Consider the following 26387-nt stretch of genomic DNA (forward strand, 5'->3'; position numbering starts at 1 on the left):
ATAAATATTTTTGTACTTCCGTGGCCAGCATTAGAATGAACAGACATGTTATTACATTATTTAATCTATTACTGTCCTCTTCTGATGGCTGCTTAGAACTTGAGCTCTGAAGAATAAAATAACAACAAAAAAAAAAAAAAAACAAAAACAAAAATAAAAAACAAAAAAAAAAAATAAAGTTAAGAGCCAAAACTAACCGTATAAGAACTTAAAGGTCAACACTGCCATGAAATGGGATGTGCGCTTTGCAGTCTATCTGAACCTCCCCACTAAGCCGGGAGTTCAACTTGGTGGAGAAATAATAACAAGCCAATTCAAAAGGTCCTTGCAGCCCATCAAAAGCGACTCTCTTCCTCTTCCACCGCACGATGAAGACCAGGGATGAATTTCAAAATTTGTTTCCGGACACTTCCCCGTCTGCTTTTCCGGGGCAGAGTCCCAAACACGCTTGTGTAATTGCCCTCCCACAAGGGAGAGAAGGACCCACTACTAGTGACACTGATGCTCCGGTTTCTCCTGGAAGAAGCATTCCTCGGAATCTCGTCTCCATCCTTAGAGTGAAAGCACTCGTCATCGGTGCTGGTCTGCCGGCTGAAGGCGCCCCTGAGGGAGTCCTCAGACACGCTCGTCCGGTAGCCGTCCTCACTGTCCACGGTGAGGGAGCTCAGACAGCTCTTACAGCTGCTCTCACTAGACAGCCGGTGCCGGTCCAGGAGAGCCGGATTCGGCCCCAGCAGGTTTCCAAACAAGGACGACTCATCGAGGTCCATGTTATCTAAATTTGGGGAGTTAGCTGTGTCTCCTGCAACGCAGAGAAGAGTCTGTTGTGAGAGGAATTCAACGACCAGTCCCTGCAAGATAGCACACCCAACTTGAAAGAACACAAGAGAGGAAGAACAAGTATTTTTGCCCACGTTTTCACTTACACAGATACGGTTAGGAGGGGTCTCCAAACTAGCTTTCATGGACTGGCAGACTAAGGGAAAGGTCAGGAAAATTATAACTTCGAATACAGTTAAACAAGAACATTCATGCTCATAACTTGGGTCTAGAACGTACTCCAGGAGGCTCACATGGAGATGATATTGGGAGATGGTGAAAACTTTAAAAGGAACTACCTCCCAGGAAAATTTAGGGCACTGGGGACACAGTCATGGGTTAAAAGGTCCGTGTCCTGCTCCATTTTTCCCCTCACTCTCTAGCTACTGCCAGCAATTTCAGACTGCTGAGAGTTTCTACCAAGATGTACTGTCACAGGGCCTACCAGTTTATTATGGACTGAAACCTTTGAACACTGAGTCAAATAAAACTTTTATTTCTGGAAGCTGACTTATCTTAGTGGCAGATAGCAGCTGTGCTTGACTTGAAATCAGTTCAATGCAGCTGACACTGAGACACTGTGACTTTATGAACCCCCAAGTGCTAATTTCTTAAATTGTGTAACCCTGGAAACTCTTATGAAAACGCTCAGAGAAGCGAGGTCAAAATAAATGCTCAGAAAAATCCTTCTCTGACTCTATCTGTCTCTGTAAAGAATTGGAAGTTTATTATAAAGCCATATAAAGCATATGGGGAAAACAGCTACAGATGAGAACACGTGTTTATAAAAGGCTGGTGAAATCAATTGTACCTTATAGTCTCAATATTGCAAAATTTCTCTTAGAATGGCTGACTGTTCGAGGATGGTGCTGGACTTAGAAAGCATCTCTGTCCCCAGAATTTTAGCTGCTTGGCCGAGTTTTTCTGCTTCATAAGCCACACATGGGCTCCCCAAACTGAACTGTGAGCCACATTCTTTCCTGCCCGCCTGCTTCTCTTGGCTTGGGCAGCTAGTGTGCTCAGAAAAACATAGCTGAGAATGAGTCTGCGCAGAGGGCCAAGACCTCCACACGGTGACCCGTGTTAGTCCTCTTTACGTTGCTCTCCTGTGACTTTGGTTGACAATGTAGGAGGAGACTGTTCTGCCTCCATTTGATCGATGAAGCCAAGCACAGCCAGTCTACATACTATTCTTTCTGCTACCACCACTGGCTTGTGTTAGCTCTCAATGAGCTGTTGAATCTGGATGGGAGAGCAATTGCTTTGTAGATCCTGGTATTCTGGGTACTTCCTCTAGTTCTAGAAAAAGCAGATGAAAGAATACCTCCTCTAGTCCCCTAAAAATGTGCAACAATATAGCTCCTCATATTAGATCTACTCAAGACTCTTGGTGTACATGTAGAAACTGTATGCTGCGAACCTTCCATAATTTAGCAAAGGTTTCGGAAACACTCCCTGTCTATGAAAACCAGGAAGTTGAACAAAGCTTCAAGAAACTCTCTCCCTCTCCCTCTCCCTCTCCCTCTCCCTCTCCCTCTCCCTCTCCCTCTCCCTCTCCCTCTCCCTCTCCCTCTCCCTCTCCCTCTCCCTCTCCCTCTCTCTCCCTCTCTCTCTCCCTCTCCCTCTCCCTCTCCATCTCCCTCCCCCCCCTCTCTCTTTCTCTCTCTCCCCCTCCCTCCCTCCTCCCCTCTCTCTCTCTCTCAAAGCAAATGACTTCCCCTTCCCCTGCTGCTGCAACCAAAACCTTATTCTGATTTTTCACAAGTGTAGTGTGATATGTCTGGACATGATGGTGTGCCTGTAATGTTAGCTAGCACCAGAAGAGAACTTCAACATAACAAACCTCCATTACAGCAACAACAACAAAAATTAACTGAAATTAAAATAAAAAAGCAGGCCAGTGAGATGACCCATTGAGCAGGGGTCAACCTGACAGTGTGAGGTCAACCTCTGTGAGCCATATGGCTGGAGAGAACTGACTCTCACATGTTCAGACACACTGTGGTACAAAGTGTGTCTGTGTGTCTGTGTGTGTGTGTGTGTGTGTGTGTGTACAGAATAAATATATACTTTTCAAAGGAGAGGTAACTTGTCAAATTTTCAAACTTGTCTAGTAAAAAATGAAAATCAAGTCTCAAAACTGTTAATACCTAAAGGATAATTAAGAAGGTAAAGGCTCTTCAGTGGCAGAAAGAATTAGACTGTAAGAGAAGACATGGAGTTGGCCAACAGGTATATGAAGAATGTCTGTCATCATTAACCTACTGACAGGCACAGATCAAACACGGTGAGCGTCGCCTCACCCTTGTGACATGCTTACACAGACTAGACACAGATAAAAATCAGTGGTGAAGCTGTGGAGGAAACACAACCTCACACCGTTCAGCCGCCGTGGAGAACAGCATGGAGGCTCCACAGATAACAAACAAACAAACAACCAGCACACTGTTCCATCATCCAGCACTGTCAGTAGTGCATTATATCTACAGGAAACAGAATCAGTGTTTCAACAAAACCTGTGTTCACATGCTCAGCCTATTCCCAGAAGCCAAAACATGGCATCTGCAAAGATATCTGTCAGCTGACAAATAAAAGAAAAATAAAGAACAGAAAGAAGAAAAAAATTATTTGTGATAACGTGTATGAACATGGATGTGTTAAATGAGAAAGTACCAGTACAAGAACACAAATATGAAGTCATGTCACTATGGGTGCAATCAACAAAATGTTCTAACAGTTATTGAGAATACACTGGTGGTAACCAGAGGCTAGCCAGCAAGGAGATATGTATCCTGAAACCTCAGTTCATGGGTACTAGTTATAATTAGGTATGAGTGAGAAGTTTGGTGTGTTACACGGTAGGGTGATTACAACTCATAAGAATACACTGTAAACTTCCAAAAGCTACAAGGAAGATACTGTAAAAGCCTTTATCACCAGAGTGAGTAAATAAATAAATAAATAAATGAATAAATAAATGTCTGAGAAGCCAGTTTATCTTGACTCAAACATTATATAATGCCCACATCAAATCCCAATTTATCATATAAATATACATATATAGTATATTATGCATATGATATTCATGAATTTGTACAGTTTTATGACTCAATTTTAAATGATTTTTAAGTTAAATCTTTTTCTGCCAAGTAGTTACCATTTGAACAAATATCCAGTTGCTAAATAGAGATTAGTTGAGTGTTACCTAAAGAAGAGAGGGCCTACATTCAAGCCCACACAGATAGCAGCGCCAGTAAATTATTTGTGCATAATGTTCCCTCCAGCCAGCTATGGTGGTGTGTGCCTGACATTTCTGTGTTTGGGAGGCTAAGGCATAAGGAATTTCCCTTGGACTATTTAGTGAGCATCAGAATACAGAGGGTCATATAGCTGGACCCTGTCTCAACTGACCTAAAAACAAAATTCACACCCCAAGTGCCATAGCAAAGAACAAGTCAGCTGACTAGATTAAACTCCTTGCTTCAAAACGCATAGTTAGCAAATGCATCTTAATGTAATAATTTTGCATGTATGACTAGGTCCTGAGATTCTTTGCATATATAACTAAATTTTTTTTGGAAAACTGTTGTTACTATACCTATAAAGAACATAGTCATTTCAGTTTGAATAGCCCCAGCCAGAATCATTTTCAGAAATCTAATTCAGTGACTGTTGAATGTCAAGTAACGTTTTCTATGGGTCTTCTGCAATCTCTGGTCACCTTTTCCAAATGCCTACATGCTTGCATCCATGCATGTTTTCCTATGCATATGTAATATGTATGGAGAAGAGAGAGGAGCATGACTCAGTCTCCTCCAAGCACAGTCACTCCAACCAAACACTGACCAGTAGCCTTCACTGCTGCTAAGCAAACTTTTACTGTAATGGTGATGGCTCTGAAAATATTTGGAGGTAGAGATGCTGAGGGTGTGCCGAGAATGTGGTTTCCTGGCAGGAAATTGAGCTTACCATGCAGCAGGCGCTGTTCCTGTAAGTGCAGAGACCTGAGCTCCACCCATTTTTTCTTCAAGGTTTGCTGTGAGAAAGAGAAGGGGGGAAGGTTCTCAGTCTTAGGAAATCCAAGTGGGCAAGGCAGGGGAGATTGCCAGCAATGCCTGCCCCACGAGCATTCTCTAGAGACATAGGTTGAACTATAGAGGATATTAGGAATACTGTCTTCTCAAGAACCCACAAGTCTCCTCTTTAAAAAAGAAGAGAAAGTGGTGAAGCTCATGTTGTTTTAGGTTTTAAAGGGTTTACTAGTAATTTCTACATCAGTGATACAGATAACATTGGATAGAAACCCTAGAGTTTTGGGGGCTGTATAAGTTAACAAATGGAAAATTTAGGACAAGCAACTAGAAATTAGTAAATGCTTAGTAAATATCATCACCAATCAGAGGATCTGGGCTCTGAAACAATCTTTTTATTTGACATCTATTGAGAACACACTGAAGCACCCCAACTTTCCTTGTTTGTTTATTTGTTTGTTTTGAAATGTCATCTAATGTAGCTCAGGCTAACCTGGACTCTTGATCTCACAGTTGATGATGATACTAAATTTTGGATTCTCCTGCTTCCAATTCCCAAGCACATGCTCTACCTTGTCATTTATGAGTTTCTCGGGAGCAGTCGTAAGACATGATACATGCTAAGCAAGCATTCTACAAACTGAACTGTATCTTCAGCCCAGCCCTTTTCTTCCAAAATGCTTCTTCTTTCGGCTACTGTATCAAATGAAAAGAATGTGACCAACATGAGAAAGAACTGACTATAAGAATAGTCACTCGGCATAGAAGGCCTGGCCTGGTCCAGCCCACAGGCTAGCCAATAGGTGGAAGTCAGAGCCAAGCGAGAAGAAGCCATCTGGAAAGGCAGGTGTTATGTGTTCACCCTCCTCCCAGTTTCCTGCCCCCTGCTTCACTGTGCCTTTGCTATTTTAGGTCCGGAGAGCAAGGCCACCAAGTGGGAACAGCTCAGGCTTGCCAAGGACATGTATCCATGAGAAAGATGGCCTAGTTGGAACAGAGCAGTCCTCTCCTTCCTGGAGGGAGTGAATGGTGATTAAAATAGAAAGATTTCTTTTTATTGTGCATTTAGATGGAAATGGAAGAAGGGGAAGAAGATAAAATCTCAAGACAATAGCTGAATGAGTACCAGGAGTAGGAATCATTCCTCGGTCTACAGAACACGTGGGTTCACAGCAGCACCAGAAGCCTTTCTGTGGCTGCCAATATTCGGTCAAACAATGAAAGCAGTAAAACGCTTAACCCAGTTCATTTTTTGTTGCTGTTGGTTGTTTTGTTTTTCTGGGTGTTTTTGTTTGTTTGACTATTGTTATTTTTTGTTGTTTTTGTTTTCTGAACTGCTATACTCTATAGTAGTTACAGGATGGATGGCTGCACCAGTGACTACTCTTACCCTATTAGAAGTTTATAGTTATGTGGAAACCAAGACCAGAGGCCTGGGAAGCACAGGACTAGCCAGAGCTAGCACATGGACCTACAGATTTCTTCTTTTGTAAAGATATTTATCTCCTAGAAGAGAAGAGAGGAAAGGAAAAAGGTAGGTTGTTGGTCAAAACTAAAGACCCAAAGACAAAAAAAATTTTTTACCATTCTGAATTTGGTTTTTGGAAGTTCATGGACAGAGCTTTTTAAATAATTCATATTTGTGACTGAAGGTTTGATGATCCCTGATTTTCTGGTCTAGCCTAGCAATCTCAGTGTGCTATTACTTACACTAAGAAAACTTCAGCGTAAAGAGCAGAGGTAACAAAGTGACTTTTTAAATGAGCCTCTTTTCTATTTCCCTTAAGGTTGTTAAACATTTAGTCACGTCTAAATGTTTTATATCAGATGAATGTTAAAAGTGTATGTGGATCTGGCCTCATGATAATACATTACACCAGACCCATACATGTCAGCTGAAGGTATGATCAAATATTGTTGAATGAATACACAGAAAGCAGCTTCCTTAAATAATCCCAAGCTATCACACAGTGAGTTAGTTTCAGGTACTTCCCCAGTATTTCCATTCTACATAAAACAAATAACACCTAAAGTCAAATCTCCCAGTACCTAATCTTTGTATTTTGCTCTTACAGATAATATGTCACTTAATTTAATAATTTTGTTATAGGCTGGAAAAAATTTTTATTGAAACAAAATATTTTTCAAGGTATCAAATAGGCCTAGCAAGTAACAGAGATACGTTTAAAAGTGGCCCTTTTAACTGGTTCACTATCTGTGCTAAGCATCTGAAGCATAGGCTAAGATAAAGAAAATCCCTGAAAATGTGAGTCAGAAGGGACAAAATCCTTCCAATGAAGAGATTAGAGCTCTTCGTCATCTTTGCACTTTTGTGAATAGAATGGTCACATATATATGATGCAAAATAAATGTCATCATGCAAAGGAGAAGGGAGACTGCCTTTAGTTATAGGTCACAGCCAGTCATTTCTGCCCTGAGGGATTAAGTCCATATCTCATAATTTCAAGGCTGGTTGTCAGACATAAATGTTAGGTGGTAAACGGAACTTCAAGAGCTGTCAGGTTGAAGCATCAAGCATTAGTGAGGAATTTAGATCCTGAGATAATGTGTGGCTTCAAAGCTTCTATTTAACACTAATTCAGCTAAATGTTCTTCTTGAAAAATAAACCCTGTGTGAATATTAGGTAGTAAGAAAAATAGACTGATAAAAGCTGCTCACAACCTGAGACATCTTGGGAGACATAAACACAGCAACACTTCATGACCTGAACCACGCTGGGCATTTAGTTCCTGAGAGAGGCAGCCAAGCTGCTGGACCTGGATCTAAAAGGAGACCTTTGATGTTCTATGTGTAGGGAAGTGTATAGCCATCCCATGGAGATGACGCTAACTTTCAGACCCACAGTATTCTCAGGTGCTCAATGACAGGAAAAGTAGTGAGCTGCTAATCAAGGCATGGATCTCTCCCAGCAACATAGAAATGGGAAGAATCCAAACCAGACACCAAAATAAAAATACTATAAATTCTGATGAAAACATAAAATCAATATTCATAAGCATGAAAATATTGAGAGCAATAGAACAGATAGATACAAAAAGAGCCTCTTGTCAATAAACTATAAATCACAGTTAAAAACTCATTAGAAGGGACACATTCTGTATAGGATACAGATAGCAATGATGCCACTGAAGTTATTCTTAAGAAAGGAAAATCAAAGGTCCCTAACACATATTTAATGGAAGTCCACAACATAACGTGGAAAGTAATAAAGATGGTACACAGAGGTAGAGTCACACGTTTATAGATAGAAAGATTAGAGCCAATTTTAAACAGGATGAATGGAGGTATGGATCTGGACCTAGCTAAGTTATAGTGAAAAGTAGTCAGGAAACAGAGGGAAAGACACACACGGACATGGACAAACATACAAACACACACACACACACACACACACACACACACACACACAAAATGAAGGAAGGATAAAGAGAAAGTCCCTTAGAGAAAATTACCAAGTAGATAAAAGGAAAGCATGAATAGAATAAGTAAAAATGAAGATAAAAATCATAGCCATAGCAGGGATTAAAGATTAAGATGGAAGTTTTATGAGAAAATCAGGCAGGCCCTACTATATATTTAAAAATTAGAATACTTTATTGATGAACACAGAGCTTACTAATACTGTTCCAGAAAGACCTCTGACTACCTTTACTAATAATAAAGAAACTGAAGCCATGGTTTGAAAATCTTCCCTCCAGAAAGATCCCTGAGTCCTGATGATTCAGATGGCATTACAAAAATCTTATTGTGGGGGTGGGGGAGAAGAACAGCCAGCTCATGTCATAAGCTTAGTGAGTTTAACACTAAACCTAAAAGGGAGCCTTAGCAACAAAAATGTAGCTCATTCAAAGCTATTTTCACACACCAGTGGACACTTGATCTTTGACAAAGAAGCCAAAAACATACAGTGGAAAAAATAAAGCACCTTCAATAAATGGTACTGGTCTAACTGTTTGTCTGCATGTAAAAGAATGAAAATAGATTCATATTTATCACCTTGCACAAAGCTCAAGTCCAAGTGGGTCAAGGACCTCAATGTAAAACCAGATATACTGAATCTGATAAAAGAGAAAGTAAGAAAGAGTCTCGAACTCATAGGCAAAGGGGCAAATTTCCTGAAGAGAACACCAATGGCTCAGGCTCTAAGATCAACAATTGATAAATGGGACCTCATTGAACTAAAAAGCTTCTGTAAGGCAAAAGATAAATGAGCAACCTACAGATTAAGAGGAAGAAAAAAAAAAACACCTTCTCTAACTCTACATCCTAGAGAGAGCTAACATCCAAAATACATAAAGAACTGAAGAACTTAAACACCCCCCCCAAAAAAAACCCTCAAAACACCACCACCACCAACAACAACAAACAAACAAACAAAAAAAAACTTCTCAAATACCTCATTTAAAAACAGGGTACAAAGCTAAACATAATTAAGAACAGAAGACTCTCAGATGGCTGAGAAGCACTTGAAGAAATGTTCAAAGTTCTTGGTCATCAGAGAAATGCTAATCAAAATGACCCTAAGATTCCACCTCACACCAATCAGAATGGCTAAGATCAAAACCTCAGGTGACAGCAGACAATGGCAAGGGCATGAAGAAAGAGGAACACTCCTCCATTGGTGGTGGGATTGAAAACCATTACAACCACTCTGGAACTCAATCTTGATGTTCCTCAGAAAAATCAGAAATAGTTCTATCTGAAGACACAGCTATATAGTTCCTGGGCATATACTCAAAAGATGCCCAAACATATCACAAAGACACATTTTCATAGCAGCCTTATTTATAATAGCCAGAAACTTAAAACAACCTAGATGTTCCTCAACCATAGAATAGATCCAGAAAATGTGGTTTATTTACACGATGGAATATTATTCAGTGATTACAAATGAGGACATCATGAATTTTGCAGACAATTGGATGGTACAATTGATGTTTAATACCCTATAATACATAACCAGCATACTAATGAGTAAGAATGTGGTTTAGATGGGAGCCTCTTGAATCAAAAGAACTCAATCTTATCATGCAAGGGCCTGAAGACCCACCCTTAAAACACAAAGTAAGGATGCCAAGATTATTCACCTCACCTTAAGCAAAAATCCTCACCAAATGACCCAGAAGAGAAGGGAACTAGATCCATTTTGTACATTATTATCCTTGTAGAGCACACCCAATAATATACAGAAACCTAGTAGATTATATGGTTTAACAAAGTGCTTGACTATTAACAACACCATACAAATAGTCTGTTTTATCTATTTGTTAACCATAAATTTTACTTTTATAGAAAAACTATAATAAAATCCTAAAGTACAAAGGATAATACAACAAAATAACTATATGAACAGTATGTGTAAATTATCAGATTTTATGGAAGACAACAGCAAAATGGTTAAGAAAACCTAGCAACCTAGCAACAAGAAAATGAATTACTATGTAATATTTAATAGCCTTATAGCCCTGGCACTAATATATATATATATAACCACATTAGAGAGCCTGTGCATAAATGCAGGCCCACATGGAGACTTTGTTAAAATAGAAGTTTCATGGCAGTTCAGGTGAAGAAAAAAGAAAGGTACAAATGAAATTTAATTTGGAGAACTTTCTGTGCATATGGAAAAATTCAAATTATCCCATACTTTATAGTATATGACAAGAGTATCTCTGGATGAATTAAAGACTTCAATGGGCAAAAGGGAAAAAAACCCTAAATTTTTAAGGAAAAATTTTAATGTAGATGACTGACAACTGACCAACATTTAGAAGCTCTAAAAGTTGGCAAACTAAACTTGGATCTCATAAACCTAGAATACTTTCAATTACCTAGAAAACAGTTCTTTAAAAGTAGCAAAGAAGTATAAGGACTGTTCTGGAAAGATCTAGTGATCATCATTTAATGAAATAATATACAGGATGACCTACAGAGGAGGAGAAATACACTCACATCAGTGGAACACATTAGTATACATTTTGTTTCATGCTGTTAATAATAAAATCTCTTGTTATGTGTGTTTGAATTGATGTCATGTTCTAAAGTAAATAAGAGTCAGGACGATGAGCCCTTAAGTAGATGTTCAAAGTATTAAGGACTTATTTATATTCTAGAAGAGAATATAGAACCTGAAATTTTACATAAATTCCAGAAGCAGTCCTTTAAGTCAAGAATAATATAACAGTTTACAACAGACTGAAGATCCTAGCCAAAGCTATAAGAGAAGAAAAGTAAATTAGTTGAATAACTGAGCTACAAGACAAAACTTAAAAAGAATTTTTATTCTTTTTTTAGTTAGATAATGTATTTGAAAACTCGTGAAAGAAATTATCTCAAAGTATATGAAGTGCTAAATAAAAGTGAAAAACATATTCAAAGACAAAGGAGAGCTAAGACTCAAATGAGAGACACAAAGATTTCAACAGTTCCCACTTATTTTATGAACAAACTTTAATTCCTATCAAAGTCTGAGTAGAAGTGATTCTTGATGTTTTTATTTAAAATAGATCTTGAAAGTCACAGTGAATGGGCACTGTGACAAAAATATCAAAAGTAATATTAGTGAGGCTTGCTAATGAATAACTATGCTGGCAGGAAAAGGTTCTAGATACAATGTAAATACAGAGAACTGTCCTGAAATGAGTCGTTTATAAGCATACTTCATAAGATAAAGTAATGAATTGAGAGTGTTACAAAATACAAGTAGTTTGCCTGGAACTACACTATCCCTGCTTAGCGGGCAGCTCCATTGTCCTGCAGGGGGCGGTACTGAGACCTGGGAGGAGTCAGAGCACCTTTAAACTCATTCCAGGAGTGTCTGGAGTTCACAGCCTGGAAGGCTCACCATCCTAGAGAACTGAAATTTTGAAAACCTTCAAAGAGCTATGCCAGAGAATTTGTACTGAGCAGACACTGCCTCTTGTGACCCTTTTCTTTCCTTCCCAGATGATAGCATGTTTGCCAGTGAAGGTAGATTCAAGGACAGACACGGAGTTAGTGCATAGTCCATTTTCAGAACTGCGCAGAAGGAAGAGGCAAAGAAGAAGACTGGAAAAGAAGCAGTGTGGGTCGGCCAGCACTGCGCTCAGTGCTAACTCTTCTCTGGTTTCCTCCTTCAACGGAATGTAAATCAAGAGTGATCCCAGGTGCATCAATGACTTCAGGTAATGTGCCTTCCTGCTGGCTTTCTGAGCCTCATAGACTCTGAATGGGGAAGGAAGAGGGTGATTTACACATACTCACAATCTTAGATATTCCTGCAAAGGTAATTGTGTGGTCCTTGACCTGTCAATAGCTTAGATGCATCCTGACATTTCCCCTTCAAGGGCTATCTTGGTTCCCAAGATAGAACATTATTCTACAACTCACACATTCACGGATGAAAAATGACGTGCTGTGTTAAGTCAAGTTACCTTTAAAGCCTGCAGCTTTGCCTCAAGTTCTGCTCTTCTGTGAATCATTGTTCCATTAAGAGTCACTATCCTGTTTGAAGAGAAGGGAAAGATGGGGTAAATAGCAGAGCTATCCCTTCAAAGAGACATACCATCCTCAAGAAGCTCTGCAAGTGGAGAGCAGACTATACTAGAAATGCAACATGAATGTTATCCTTTCTGAGGCTCTTGCCTATGGAATGTGGATACTTGAGTATCTGGACCTAAGCCAAATCGCTGAACAACAGTGAGGAAAAGAAAAGGGGACAAAGGAAAAAATGCCTGGCAAAAAGTGGAGGGAAAGGTCCTGGTTAATTATAAACCGTAGATCATTTTCTAAAAGGCACTATCTGCTGGTGGCACCATGTCACTAAGACACTATGTTGCTATCATTCAGAATCTATTCTTGCCTGGACAGGCTCAATAATCTTAATTATTTGGTGAATAGTTAAGCATCTACTATGAGATAGATAGTATACCAATTTAAAACAAAACAGTGCACAGGACAGGACTTCCTCAACAGTGAACTCAATGTGTTATTTCTTGAAACAGGGAAGATTTTCTGCAATCCTGTATGGCTAGTTCATCTCAAAACCTTTAGTTTACAAATGGCCATCTAGAGTAACTGGTTTAACAACGTCTTCTCTTCCTACATCAAAGATTTTCTCCACCTGAGGATGATGGTTAATTTTACCTTGGAATCACACCCTTAAACATCTTAAAGTGTTTGTTCTCAGCCTTTTTGACAACTAAATGATAGTTATATTTAGGAAAGCATGAGAAAAATTTGAAGATATGGTAGTTCTCAATGTGAAACCACATTTTCTCTTTTCTTCTGGTCTCAGATAGAAGAGCAAGTGCTGTGGTGTGGCTTCTGATTGAGACAAGGTCTGATTTTTGGACAATAGAATCACTAAGATGCTTCATTAGACTCTTAGTGTTGTTCTAAGCTGCCTAATAGACGTCTCTCCCCTTCAGCATTTGTTGGCCTTGTCTCATGTTTGATCTCTCTGTGGGTTTCTAAAAATCATCTCTACCCTTATTTACTTATAGTCTTGCCTCATCTACACGACACATATTTTTTAGACTCTAACAGAGTTTTTCTCTTGGATTCCACATGATTTCTTAGAGACAACGCTTTCCTAACCTTTACTCCTTAAAATTCGAAGGGCTAGCCTCGGCAGCATCATCATCAGTCATCTTTAAAATCTGCCTTGATGCACCCACCCACCACTTCCTTCAAAGTACTCATGGAAAGCCTAGTAGATTCTTCTGGCAGCTCACAATGTGCAGCAGTAACTGGAAAGAGCCAGTCTTGACATCTTAGCAGACTGGGTCCTAATGTCACTCACTGCCTAGTTGGACTCACCTAACCCCTCTTTAGCCCCAGGCACTTCCTCTATGTAAAGGAATAAACCTGGACTTACAAAGAGGCTGTGAAGAAAACTGAATTAGGTAATGTCGAAACCACCCAACTCAGAACATCATCCAAATACCCTGGCACAGCAAGGCATCCCATGATCTGAGGTTTGGCCAATGGTGACTCCATTACTCATACAGTCCCTCTAATCCACCAGCCACCAATTTCACGTCACCCTTAGGATATGTCAAATTCATTTCCAGGGCTCAAAGACATCTTTTTTTTACCTGCAAGTTTCTACAAGGAGTTCAGCAGGTCATTCCTTCCCCCGGCTGAGTCTCAGCTCCAACAGTACTTCCTCAGAGTAGATGGAGCACTTTCAACAGCTAAGCTCAACTAGCTACTGTCTTCAATATTTGCTCAGTACGTATGACTTTTATGCAATAATGAATTCCCTTATAGCTGATTATTAAGATTCTATTGGGACACAGCAAAAGCAAGTCTGATGCTGTCTTATTTATTTATTTATTTTTTAGCTAGTTATGGCTTTTTGGATAGTAATGGGTATGTTTGTAGATATAGCTCCTTGACATTTTTATGATTAGTCCAAAAGGTTAAATCCATTGAGTAGCTGGGAAGACCAGTGTCCTTTGGATAAATTAAACTTTAATACATACGACTATAAAAGCTCCAAGGTGGGAGCATTTCATTATTTCTTATAAAACAGTGACAGAGGAAAAGAAGATGCTTAAGGCATATGAGAGAGAGAAAAAAATGTGTAGCTGAAAGATCTTATGAACTGTGGGAATGAGACCATTTCTCTTAGTCCAAAAATGTGTGCCACTTTAATTGAACTGACATTTAAAATATATTAATAAATGATGTCCCTCCCACAAAGACTTTGTCTATTGTCATCCTTTGACTTCAGATGTTGACATATGTTTGTAACTCATGAAATCTTGGGAAACAAAGGGAGCCCATAAAGATATTCATACCCACTCTAAAGCTGTGTGTTCTATTCCTTCTGGTGCACTTCAGACAAATAGTGTCTCAAAAACCAGACGAGTCACTCACATGTCAGGTAGTCTCAGACACCAAAATAGCTTTGAAACCCCACAGCAACTAAGCAGATATTTACGTTAGCAGATTTCCTGATGATCGGATCAGGTCAACCACTTGTCTGTGAGTAAAGCCTTCTGTGCTTACACCATTGACATTTGCGAAGATGTCACCTGTGAGATGCCCAGGGGGGAAAAATGAGTGTTTTATTAGTTACTTAACTAATGACATGGAAATGAAGCAAAACAAGCAAGCTCCCAGACCACAGTGCCTCTCAAGGAAACTCGGAGCAGCAAGTGCTCCCTATTCTTCCATATCAAAGAGTTTCTTGCTATGTGAATGGCTTTTAGCATGAGCAGAGCTACATTACCAACTTGCAGGCCAGCGTGGTAAGCCGGGCTGTCTTCCTGCACTTTGCAGATCATAGTGCACACTTCTGAGGAGCAGATGTTCTGGTTCTGGAGCCTGTATGTCTGGAAAATATAAGTGGATACATAGAAACTTTTCCAAATATTTGTCAAAACCTAAAACCATGCCAAGAGCATTAAGCGGAGTAATAGGTAAGTGCACAGGAGAACTTTGGAAAAGCTTTTCCCACCGCACATGGAATGGAAGGTACCAATTTTGCAATTCCATCAGCCGCCAATTCCATTCATAAAACATCTGGCATGAGAAAGAAAGTGGGATGTGAGCAGCTCAAAATGTTCTGTTTTCAAGCCTAAGAGACCACCTGATGCTATCGTTGTGTATTTATTAAGAAAAAAAATTAAGAGTCTTAGTTCAAAATGGGCTTAAATAACCATTGCCAAGTGAAAGAAAAAGATCCTTGTGGGTGTTTCAGACTAAAGCAGGCATTGGGGGAGAATGTATGAGATACAAATTACTCAGCAGGGAGACTGGCCAACAGTAATTATATCAAATCCGAGTTCTGCAAATAATGACAATCTGCCCTGGGTTTGTTCTAATTGACTCAGTCAATTTCATTTCTGAGCATACAGACCTCTCCTGCCCTGAATTCTCACCAGTTCCTCAATCAGCCAACTAAATTAAAAAAAAAAAAAAAAAAAAAACTTCCCTAGATGTCCCTCAGTTGGACACAAATAACTCAGTGGGTTCTATTGTTGGTGTTTTTAGTTTTTACTTCAAACTTTAACAACTAGGAAAACATTTGCCCCCGTATAGCAATTTTGTAACTATGAATTTAAAAAAACAAAACAAAACAGTGCTTTGAGTTTTCCTTTAAAATCGGATTACTAAAAACTATTCCACACCAGAGTGTTGCTTTCTTCTGAGACACTATGATTAGTCACACGTAGATCACACCTAGAGCTAGCCACTAGGCTCTGTTTAAATATTGATTTCCACTCAGATGTGGTGTATTTAGAATTCAGCATCCTCTATTTAAAAGAAATAGGAGCTTTGTGGCCTACAACATGTGTCCCATCTGTATGAGAAAGCTTGTTGTAAGAGTGTCCTGCCTCAGAACACACCAGAGCTCAGCTCCTTGTAGAAACGGAAGCCAATCTATGTACTGCAGGAGCCAAACACTGATAAACATTTTAGGAATCACTGGTATAGCAATCGACACCAACAGAAAGGCCGACCTTCCATTGCTAGGTATCACAGTGAGCACAGAGCAGGGATAAGCATGTCGAATAATGCAGTTGACAAAGGCACATTCCATAGCAGCTGTGGATTTGGGGATTAGAGATAGAAAGGGCAACCCAGAAGTAATGAAGGCACAGAAAAGAACAGTTGGTCAAATCAAATGACCGTATCACCCACCCACATCTCCCATCCTTGTTCTGTTGGCTCAGAAAGAAATCATCACAAGCATCCCTGCAAGGCAAAGCATTGACGTCTGAGATGACATGTATGTGCTGTAGCTCCGAGGTGAAGCCATCTGGTGTAACTGAGCTCCTCAGGTTTCCTGTTTTTGTGACCTGTCATCTAGTAACGATGATTTTGACTTTGGTTCTACACACACACACACACACACACACACACACACACATACTTGTGGTGAGAAACAGAAGGAAGAAGTGATAGGCATCCTATTACTACCACTAGGCAACCCTGAAGAGGCATCTCTTCAGAGAATTCCGAAGCTCATGTGAGGGGCTGTATTTCTAAAATCTGAGAGATTTCACATATTTTTCTGTAGAAAATTAAGTCTCACTTATTTTATGGTAGATTATAGATTTCTCCAAATTTTAGAGGAGCGGAGCTCAGAAAGCAGAAATCTCTCCTCCCACAACTTCATTCATTCCATGTCGTTTCTTTACTCATAAAACATATTTAATGTGGCAGCTTCCTGCTCCTGATCTTAAAATACCACCTAGTTCCCTTTTTTGGGGGTTGCTATCATAGCAAAGTTTTCTGAAAGCACCATTCACTGAAGCAAAGATCTAACCTTTGACATCTAGCATGAGAATACGATTATGCAAAGCACGTGGAAAAAAAAATGCAGAACTGATGTGGGGAAAATGGGACTCAAGTTGCCCCACTCACTTTGACTACAGTCCACTGGACTCCATTCTCTGTCTTCTCAAATATAATTACAAAAAGACAGGCAACAAATATTCTTGGACAGCCACATTGAAACCTAACTGCCACCAGTGGATTTCAAATAATAAAGCATTATTATGGCGTGTGTGTGTGTGTGTGTGTGTTACAAACTTCTCACTATAACACAAAAAACAAACAAACAAACAAACAAAAAACCCTTATGGTCTCAACTGTAACATGTATGGATTCTATATAAGCATATATACCATCTGACAAGTATTTTTTATTTTTATTTTCATTTTTATTTTCTGAAACAGGATCTCACAGTATAGCCTTGACTAGCCTGGAGCTCCCTGCCTCTGCCTCCCAGCGCTGGGATTAAACCTGTGAACCACCATGCCCAACCAAAGACTGTGATTGACATACAATAAAAATACGATTATCTGAAAATAAACTTCTATGAATGTCTTTTGCTTTCTTTTTGATGGTCGTGAAATACCACACACCTTGTCTGCAGTTATCCTTAAGACCTCAATGATGCCTGAGGAGCAAGGTGAATCTCTAGGGAAATAAAAGGTTCAACCTTTTCTCTCCCCAGAATACCCACCACACTGAAAAACAACCCCACGCTAAGTAAAATGTAGCCTCCACAGCTGTTCTAACCCTATCCTGATTTCATTGTTCTTTAAAAAAAAACCATGATGGAATCACTGCCTGTTTCTCCCTTGGAAATCTAAAATGCTTAAAAGCTGCCCACCTGAATTTCAAATCCAAAGGCTCCATTGTCTTGCTTTTCCACAGTAACAACCTTCCTGTAAGTAAAAATAAATACATGGACTGCATAAATATCAAAATATCAACATTTGGCATATATTTAGTATTAACAATAACTGCTACAATGAAAATTATCTTTCATTTCTAAAACTGTAGTATGGGTTTGCAGTGTGTGAGTGAGTCTGTGTGGTGTGTGTATGTATGTGTGTGTACATGTGTGTGCACATGTGTGTAGCACTTATCTCAGGCAGATGTATAAAAAGAAGAAAGGAAGAAAGAAAAATAGAAAAAAAGAGAGACAAAAAGAAGAGGAAAAAGAAAAGATAAGAAAGGAAAAGAAAATAAACACAATGATCTCTTACCTTTGAGAGCAGGCAAAGTCCCCTAGAGAGCTTGATCTGGCCAAAGCAAGCTGAAAAATATAAAAGAGCAAGGTCCGTTGAAGAAATGTCCTTAACTTCCCTGGATCACAAAGGACTTTGTTCTTTATCATCGTCTTGGAAACCTTGTTAGATAAGGTAAGTAAAGTCCATCCTCTCTAAACAGCAAAGGAGAGCATGAGAGATCAGGGACTCCCAGACATTCTGTTGAGAAGATGAGGAGAAGCTCAACAAGAAAGACACTGGGGAGAGGGGGATTCATACCAAGTAGCAGACTTCAAATGTCCAGTGATGGCTTCATGCCTAAGTAGCATTTATGGCAACCTCTCAAAATAGAACATTTAGTCACACTGAAACACCTACAAAGACCAGCATGAAAACCCTGCAGTCCATATTGTCTTACGTGCCAATGAAATGCGTATGTTTATAAAAGCTCAATGTGTTACTCTTTTTACCAGGCTAAGAGACTCTGTAAAGAGTAAGCTAACATACAAAAAGATGATGAAAGATGGCTGACAAGGTGCCTCAGTGGGTACAGATGCTCACCACGCAGGTTGAATTGGTGAGAGGGGAGAACCAACTGCAATTTGAGCTCTGCCTTCTTCATACACAGCAGTGTGTTCACGTCCACACACGTTGATGCTCACTCAGTCCCCAACACCACCCGAGCACAAGTAGGTTAGAAAATGCAAAATAGATTCAGAAAGGGACTCCAAACCTCAATTTCGATTATGATTTATTTCACAATAGTCTCGGAAGAATATGGTAAGGTTTCCAGCCAAGAAAGGGAAGAAACTTCATAATGCTATAAATAATATAGCTTTCACTCCTCTGCACATTTTGGGAAAAGTTATTTAAGCATAAACTCCTATAAAGAGAGGGGGTGAGCAAAAGGGAGGACCTCAGTTGTAAGGACCACGGTCAATTTCTAACATTGTTATAGTTTTGTTAATGAAATATTTATTAGATGTTATTCATTAATTAGTCCTTTCTTAAATATTGTGCCAAGGACTCAAAACATAACTTTTGCCCCTAATTATATTTTAAAAGGTTTTGTTATACATACATACATACATATGTATATACATATATATATATATATATATATATATATATATATACATATGTATGTACACACACACACACACACACACACACACACCATGCTGTGTGGTCAATGGTGTCTTCAAGGTCTAAAAAGGTCACCAAGATCCTTGGAACTGGAATTAAGGGCAACCTGTTGTAAGCTTCCATAAGAGCATTGGAAATTGAACCTAGAGCCTAAATCCTCTACAAGAATGCAAGTGATCTTAATGGGGAGCCATTTTGCCATCAATAAGCAATGGTGTTTAAATGCTATAATCCTGTAATTGCCATTCATAAGCAAATAAATAAAATAGTAGATTAAAGTAGATGTTACAGATAAATAAAAATAATTTGAGAATAAAAACACATAGAAAATACATAGGAGGAATTAATACATACAGGACAAGCTCCACAAAAGCCTGCATTACTCAAATTGCCAGGCACCACATGTCAACAACTGTACAATTTTCTGGGATGCCTTATGTTAAGAATTCACCCACCAGTCCCTATATGTAACAGAGAGGTGTCCTCTTCCACAGATCTCATATGTGACAGTTGTTCTGTATGCTTTTGTCAGTTATGCCTGGAGTCTCAAGCAGAAGGGCTCAGAGCTAAAATTATCCTCTAGTCTTGTAGTAAGTTCCAACTTTTGATTTATAAGGACCAATTATGGGATACCAACAGCATTTGAATCATTTGTAATAATCTGATTTTGTGCCTAAAATATTAAATTATAAATGTGCATACAGAGAGAGACAGACAGACAGACAGACAGACAGACAGTCCAACAGAAAGACTGCAAGACAGCAACATGGATAGAGTGAGACTGAAAGACACAGAGAAACACAGTACATGTGTACTCGTGTGTGTGTGTGTTGGGGGGGTGTGTGGGAGAGAGAGAGAGAGAGAGAGAGAGAGAGAGAGAGAGAGAGAGAGAGAGAGAGATTAATGAGACTAGAAATGGAAACTTTGCAGTTAAGTCAGAAGGTTCCACCCTTGTGAAAGCGCCTTTTTAAAGGTGATACTTGCAAGCATTGTCCATCTCACCCTTACAGTGTGCTCAGATTTTCTTGATCTGTTTTCATCAACATTTCCTTCTATTTCACACTTAATTCATATTGTCAAGTACTTATTTCTGCTATCTTTAAATTCTCTTAACTATAATCACAATTAAGAACTTTACATTTTTAAAACGTGCCTCTTGCTGTTAGGATTTCTCACATTACTGTCTTTATCAGCCACCTAGAGGCTTTCATGCGTCCACAAGGGCATGCATGTGAAGCACATGAAGCATGTTTGACTGAGTGCTTCACGTCTGCAGATAGTCATCTGTGTGCTTTCCGGCGCTGGGGAAACACACTGGCTTTACGTTCCACCCCAGTGCTTCACAGGAGGCCAAGGACAGATTATGTCTTTAAAAATAGTAAAACAGACAGAACTAAGCCACAGATGCCATCTGTAAGTGAATGATGGTGAGACATTCGGTTCAAACTGATGTACTAAGATCCCCTCTCACTTCAGCCTTCATTAAAATTAAATGTTTGTGGGAAAATTCCAGGGGCGATTTTTAAAAGAAAAAAAAAAAGAAATCTCAAATATAGGATTGGAAAAAAAACAAACAGGATGTTAAGACACTACTCAAAAATCAAGTAGAACTGCAAGAGAGCTATGAGAAACAACTTGCAGTGGTGACGCCTTACTACTAATGCAAGTGACTGGGTGCTGGAGCGATTCAATCAGTCCTCAAAATCAAACAGTTGGGAAGAATTAATAAAGTGGCTACCTACCATAATGCTAAATGTCCTTTTCCTTGCCCAGTGTTTATAGAAGTGTTGGAAGCCTCAAGACTTCCTCGGCATGCCTTTTAAGCTACTGATTTTTTTGCATAGTTTAAAGTTTACAGTCCCTTAGGTCCTCCAAACAGTGTTCTCTATAGAGAGGAGGATGTCCCTAGCTTCCCTGCTTTTAACAGGCCTATGTTGCTCTCTCCCTAAAAGTACATACTAAGGCAGGCTGGGGGTGGGCACTCCTGCAAATGATTTGTGTGGGTTGTGAGTGACACAAATGGTTCAAACTAAATCAGATTATAAATTATTTTCCATTCTGGATTAGTAAATAGGCTATTTTAAGCAACAAAATATAAGTTTAAAAAAAGCAATTTAAATACACCGTCATACTCTCTGATGGGGCATGGGGAAGGGAACACTGCCACATCTTGACACAGAGTCTTCTTAATTTTGATCTGGGCTGTCCTAAAGGATAACATAAAGGAAACTCTCAAGTCTCTGCCTTGGTCACCTGCTAAACTGCCTGTGTTACTCAGAGTGTACCCAAGACTTTACCAAGAGTCTTCTGAATCTAGTTTTCCCCATCTCCCTCTCCCTAATGTATGCCAGCCCTATTTAAAGATGGAGACTTGGATGGTTTAAGTGTTCCCCAGACTGCCCTCCCAGCCAGAGCGTTTCTGAGCTGTACTAATGTCCCCCTCCCCCAAATTCATGAATGAAGAACTGCTGTGCAATTTACAGCATATGCTGACAACAGCTGTCTTTCATTACACATTATCTAATATGAGAAATCTAGGTTTAGCGATTTGGCAGGCTTGAAAGCTACCCATTCAGCTCTGACTACAGTAGAGACGTTAGCTACTCACTATCCGGGAGCCTAGTGTTGTCTGGGGCTGATCTTAGGAGGCTCCTCTGTTTTCAGTGAGATGACTTAAGAGACAAGGCATTAATATTCCACACACAATGTCTCCTGCTATGCAGTGTGATTCACGGGTCTCTCTTTAGTGCAAAATCAACACCAAATACAGCAGCTGTCAGTGTGTAGCTTTGAGAGGAAATAGGAAACACAGCTTGATGGAGAGCCTGCCTCAGAGCAGCTCAGAGACCAACACTGAAGCCACTTTTGCTGCTAGGTTAGACTGTTATGGTCTTGCTCTGGCCTTGTGGATTCACTTCCCCTTAACACTCAAGATGTGGGTGTGGTAAGGAGAGGTTACAGGTTCGGAAATAGGCTTTTTTTTTTCTTTTTCTTTTTTAAAAAGTACTTTGTTTCAAGTTATGTCCTTGGCTCTTTCCAATTCCCCGTCTATCTCACTTCCACTCCCAACTGTTTCATGAACACAGCTCTTCCCTACTTTTGAAAGTAGACCATTAAGACAGAAAAGACTATCAAACTATCCAAAGACACAAGAAAATAGTGAAAAGAACATCAATACCCTAAATAATTATAACCATATGAGAGGTAAACAGGAAGTTCCAGCTTCCAAGAAGGTCTGATTACAACCCCATGCCTCCTTTAAAAAATATGCTGAGTATTGACCTAAACATAACACTGTAGTGTTGATGTTGCCTTACTGATGAGGGACTAGTACAAAGAAAGTCCCTATGCACAGAAACCCATCCCAGAGCTATTGAAAGCATCTAGACTACCCCTAGCCCAAACTGTATGTGAAACAAACCATCTAGAAGCTTCCTATTAAGCAACAATTTCATCACTAAAAGAAAATTAGACAATGATGATCTGTTCGAGTCTAATTTACCATCAACTCTCATACCTGTGTGCCAGATTTCCTGGTTTTCACTAAAGCATCAGATAAGAGCTACCTTCATTACAGTCTTATGAGAGAGGCAGACACAATATCTACCCCTGGTGCATGGCATGTTTACAAAACTTCCCTTTCTTTCTATCACCCTCCCTCAAGAGTTTATATTGCAGGGACTTTGCAACCCCCTGCCCCCCACCCGAAAAAAAAAATCAAGGTTCAAAATTAGAAGCATTCCTGGTGTGTCTGGCACTTGCTACAAATGCAGGTACTGAAATAATACACACGCACTGGAATCTATTTTTAAACAACGCTGAGTGCAAACACCCAGTGGATTCTGAAGATTTACCTGAAGCTCCAAGCCCACCAGATATAGCTCTGTAGAAAGCAAAGCCACAACAAGAAGTGTGAACACTGATGTCATCCTCAGAGTGTTGAGAATAATAGGAGACAGGAACACCTGTGCCCGCAACTGCCTCACGGGGATCCTCTGGCCGACCATTCACACAGGACCCGAGAGCGGGGCTTTTGTTTCTGTTATTGTTGTTTCTTGGTTTTTCTTAGAAAAAATTAATAGGAGGCAAGTATCCCCATGGAAAATTATAAAATCTTGACTTGTATCTGTGTGACTTTTCACTAACAGGGATTACAAAGAAACACGAGTCTATGCCCAAAAGGTTTGGTTTAGTTTTGCTTTTTTTTTTTTTTTGCTTAAGAAAATATAAAAGTAAGAAAACGTTTTAAGAATAGGGGAAGCACATCACACAGTTTGTTAAAGAGTATGAGAGGAGAAAGAGAAGAAATACAGAAAAGCATGTACCTAAGTGAATGTTATAGGAAGTCTCTGTGCTTACACATTTTATTTGTATAAGTCCCTCTACTAGCCTCTTTAATACCAATCCAGTCTTTCTTACTGTTCTTTTCCAGTTGATTCTATCCCAACTCAGGTTTAAAAGCCAGCTGAGCCTCCTTGGTCCTTATTGCCACTGACAACCGAGTCTTGACCCTTTCTCTCCATTGCCTCGTTTACTCTTTTTCTAAGTTCAGTAAAAGTCCCTCTACCTACCTGCCATATTTCTAGAATAATGTTCCTAAAATCTACAAGAAAACCGACTCTTCAGTGGCTCCAAGTCCTGGGGAAATCACAGTCAGCACTGCATCCATCCATGCTTTCAACCAGTTGAGGATGAAAACACTCCATAGAGATAAAACAAGTGGCATCTGTACTGAATATGTATGTTTTTTTTCTGCCTTCAGTCTCTAAATGCTACAATATGACAGCTACTCACATAAAGATATTGTCTTCGGTATTAGACATGATCTTAGTAGTTTATAGGCAAATAGACTACCACTTTATATCAGGGACTTCAACCTCTCTGGTCTTTGATTTTCAACGATGGCCATTTTGTAACCAGTGGGCTGTGGATAGCAAGAGCCAACTGCACTATTTTCTCAAGGAAATTTGCCACGTGTCTGTCCCTCCTCTTGCCTCTCACAGGCACACTGAATTTTCCTGACACACCAGAGTCTGTGCCCCCACAATAGGGATTCCCATGCTCAGGAATATCCTACAGCCGAAAAAAAATGTTTTTCGGAGACATGTTACATCAAAGCTGTACAACACCTGCTCAAACTGTCCCCTAACGGTCACCCTTCTTCGGGGGAAAAAAGCATTCCCTCATGGCTAATATAGTTAGTTTGATTCACCTGCAAGGGGTCTGGCACAAGGAAAGTCTGAGCTGTAGCGGAGATCTGGAACGATCCCTCCTTGGTGCACATAGTAACAAGTATTTTTCCTGGTAAGTAATGTATTCAGAGAACAAACCACAGAAACACAAATGATCAGAATTTGGTTTAATGGCTTTGTAGCAAATAGGAAGAGAAACAGGCTGTTCTCTATTTAGAATCCGAGTACAGCTGTTGGTGTTTCCTGTGTTGCCCATTTATAAACTGATACAGATGCTCATCGAACTTTGTATCATAAAAGCATTTTGGATTGAGAATAATATTGGTAAAGGAAGCTGTGATCTTCATCACTGTGGAAAATGTCAAGGACTCAGTTTATACCACATGAGGTCCTGACTCTCCTCTAAGCTTGAACTTTGTAATGCTGAAGTTAGGCTCTCTCGGAGAACATGGTATACACACTGTTGTAGTCCACCAAGGCATGCTCTCAATTAATTCTAAACATCTTTTGCATGGCTGCTTATCTAAGTTCAATTACACACGTTGGACCTTATAGCAAGCTATATGATCACAGTGGAGAAAAAAAGGTATATGATTAGTATTTATGCATTAAAAATGAAAGATCAAAAATCCAGAACAAATTCCCTAGACACAGATTTTTCCAGGTGAATTTTCATCTCTAAAGAAATTTTATGAAATAAAAATTTTCAAACAGCCTTTACCGACTGCAGAGCTCCCTGTACTTTTCCTTACTAAAAGAGCACAGGGTTCAAGGAGGTTGTTTCTGCTGTTACCCTAATCAACTGAATGACATTTACTCTGATAGCATCTTTTAAAGGAGGACATAATGTAAGGGTGGCTACCAACATGTTCTAGATGCCTCAGCTACTAAGCAGCCCAGCTGAGTTTCTAGCCAGCGTCCACCTCCCTGCAGAAGTCCTACATCCCAGGCGCCCAAGCTCGTGTAAGTCCTCTGGGGCTGAGGAATTTACACGGTTGACAAATTTCATGTCCAAAGAGCAGTTGTCCCCTGATCGTGACCGGATAATACTACCAGGGCCTGGAGGTGAGCCTAGAGGCTGAAAACCAACAGGTATGCAAACAAAAGGGCTGATCTTGCAGGTTGTGTTCATGTAAACAACCTTCAAGTTCGTTGCTTTCAACAACTTTCATTTTATCTGAGCACGTTTATTTTTTTAAACAAAAAGAAATATTTGAGTCTTACTTTAAAAAAAATGTGACTGTTTTCTATCTTTCAGCTGTGACACTATCTCTCGTAGACACGTCATCTTCTCCCCCACACACACTCTCAGTCATTAACTCCTAAGTTAATTGGCGTAGTAGACCGAGGTTCTCCTCTGGGAGAAGAACAAGAACCGAAGAAATGACTCTTAAGGATGGGGAGCGAGGTGAGGCCGAGAGTCAAAGACTTAACAGAGACAGAGGAGCGAGTACCACTTTCAGCAGAAGTCAGGCAAACGGGAACACCCTAGACAGCGCTGCACCCATACCTGCTTTCGTCCCCGAGGCAAAGTAGCAACAGTGTCTGCCAGCATTTGAATCCTTCTGTTGTCTTCCACCGTGAGTGGGCCTGTGAATGCGGAGTAGGACCTGTAGGAAGAGTCAGCACAGTGCTCCAAATTACCATTGCTTCTCTGCTGCAGAAGCCTTTGCAGAGACAT

The 26387-nt window shown here is 39.8% G+C and overlaps 1 protein-coding gene across 1 annotated transcript; it reads right to left on the reverse strand.

Annotated features, from left to right (window-relative positions):
• Positions 1-209: 209 nt before the first annotated feature.
• Positions 210-26387, reverse strand: CYTIP (cytohesin 1 interacting protein; the record flags this gene model as incomplete). Its single annotated transcript, XM_080927304.1, has 8 exons — positions 210-802; positions 4789-4855; positions 12285-12354; positions 14801-14894; positions 15092-15194; positions 17987-18041; positions 18366-18415; positions 26217-26387. The coding sequence occupies 8 exons, from the start codon at positions 26385-26387 to the stop codon at positions 336-338; spliced, it is 1077 nt and encodes a 358-aa protein (XP_080783430.1). The 3' UTR covers positions 210-335.

This window comes from Micromys minutus, assembly GCF_963924665.1.
Source record: "Micromys minutus genome assembly, chromosome: 13".
Lineage (NCBI taxonomy): Eukaryota > Metazoa > Chordata > Mammalia > Rodentia > Muridae > Micromys > Micromys minutus.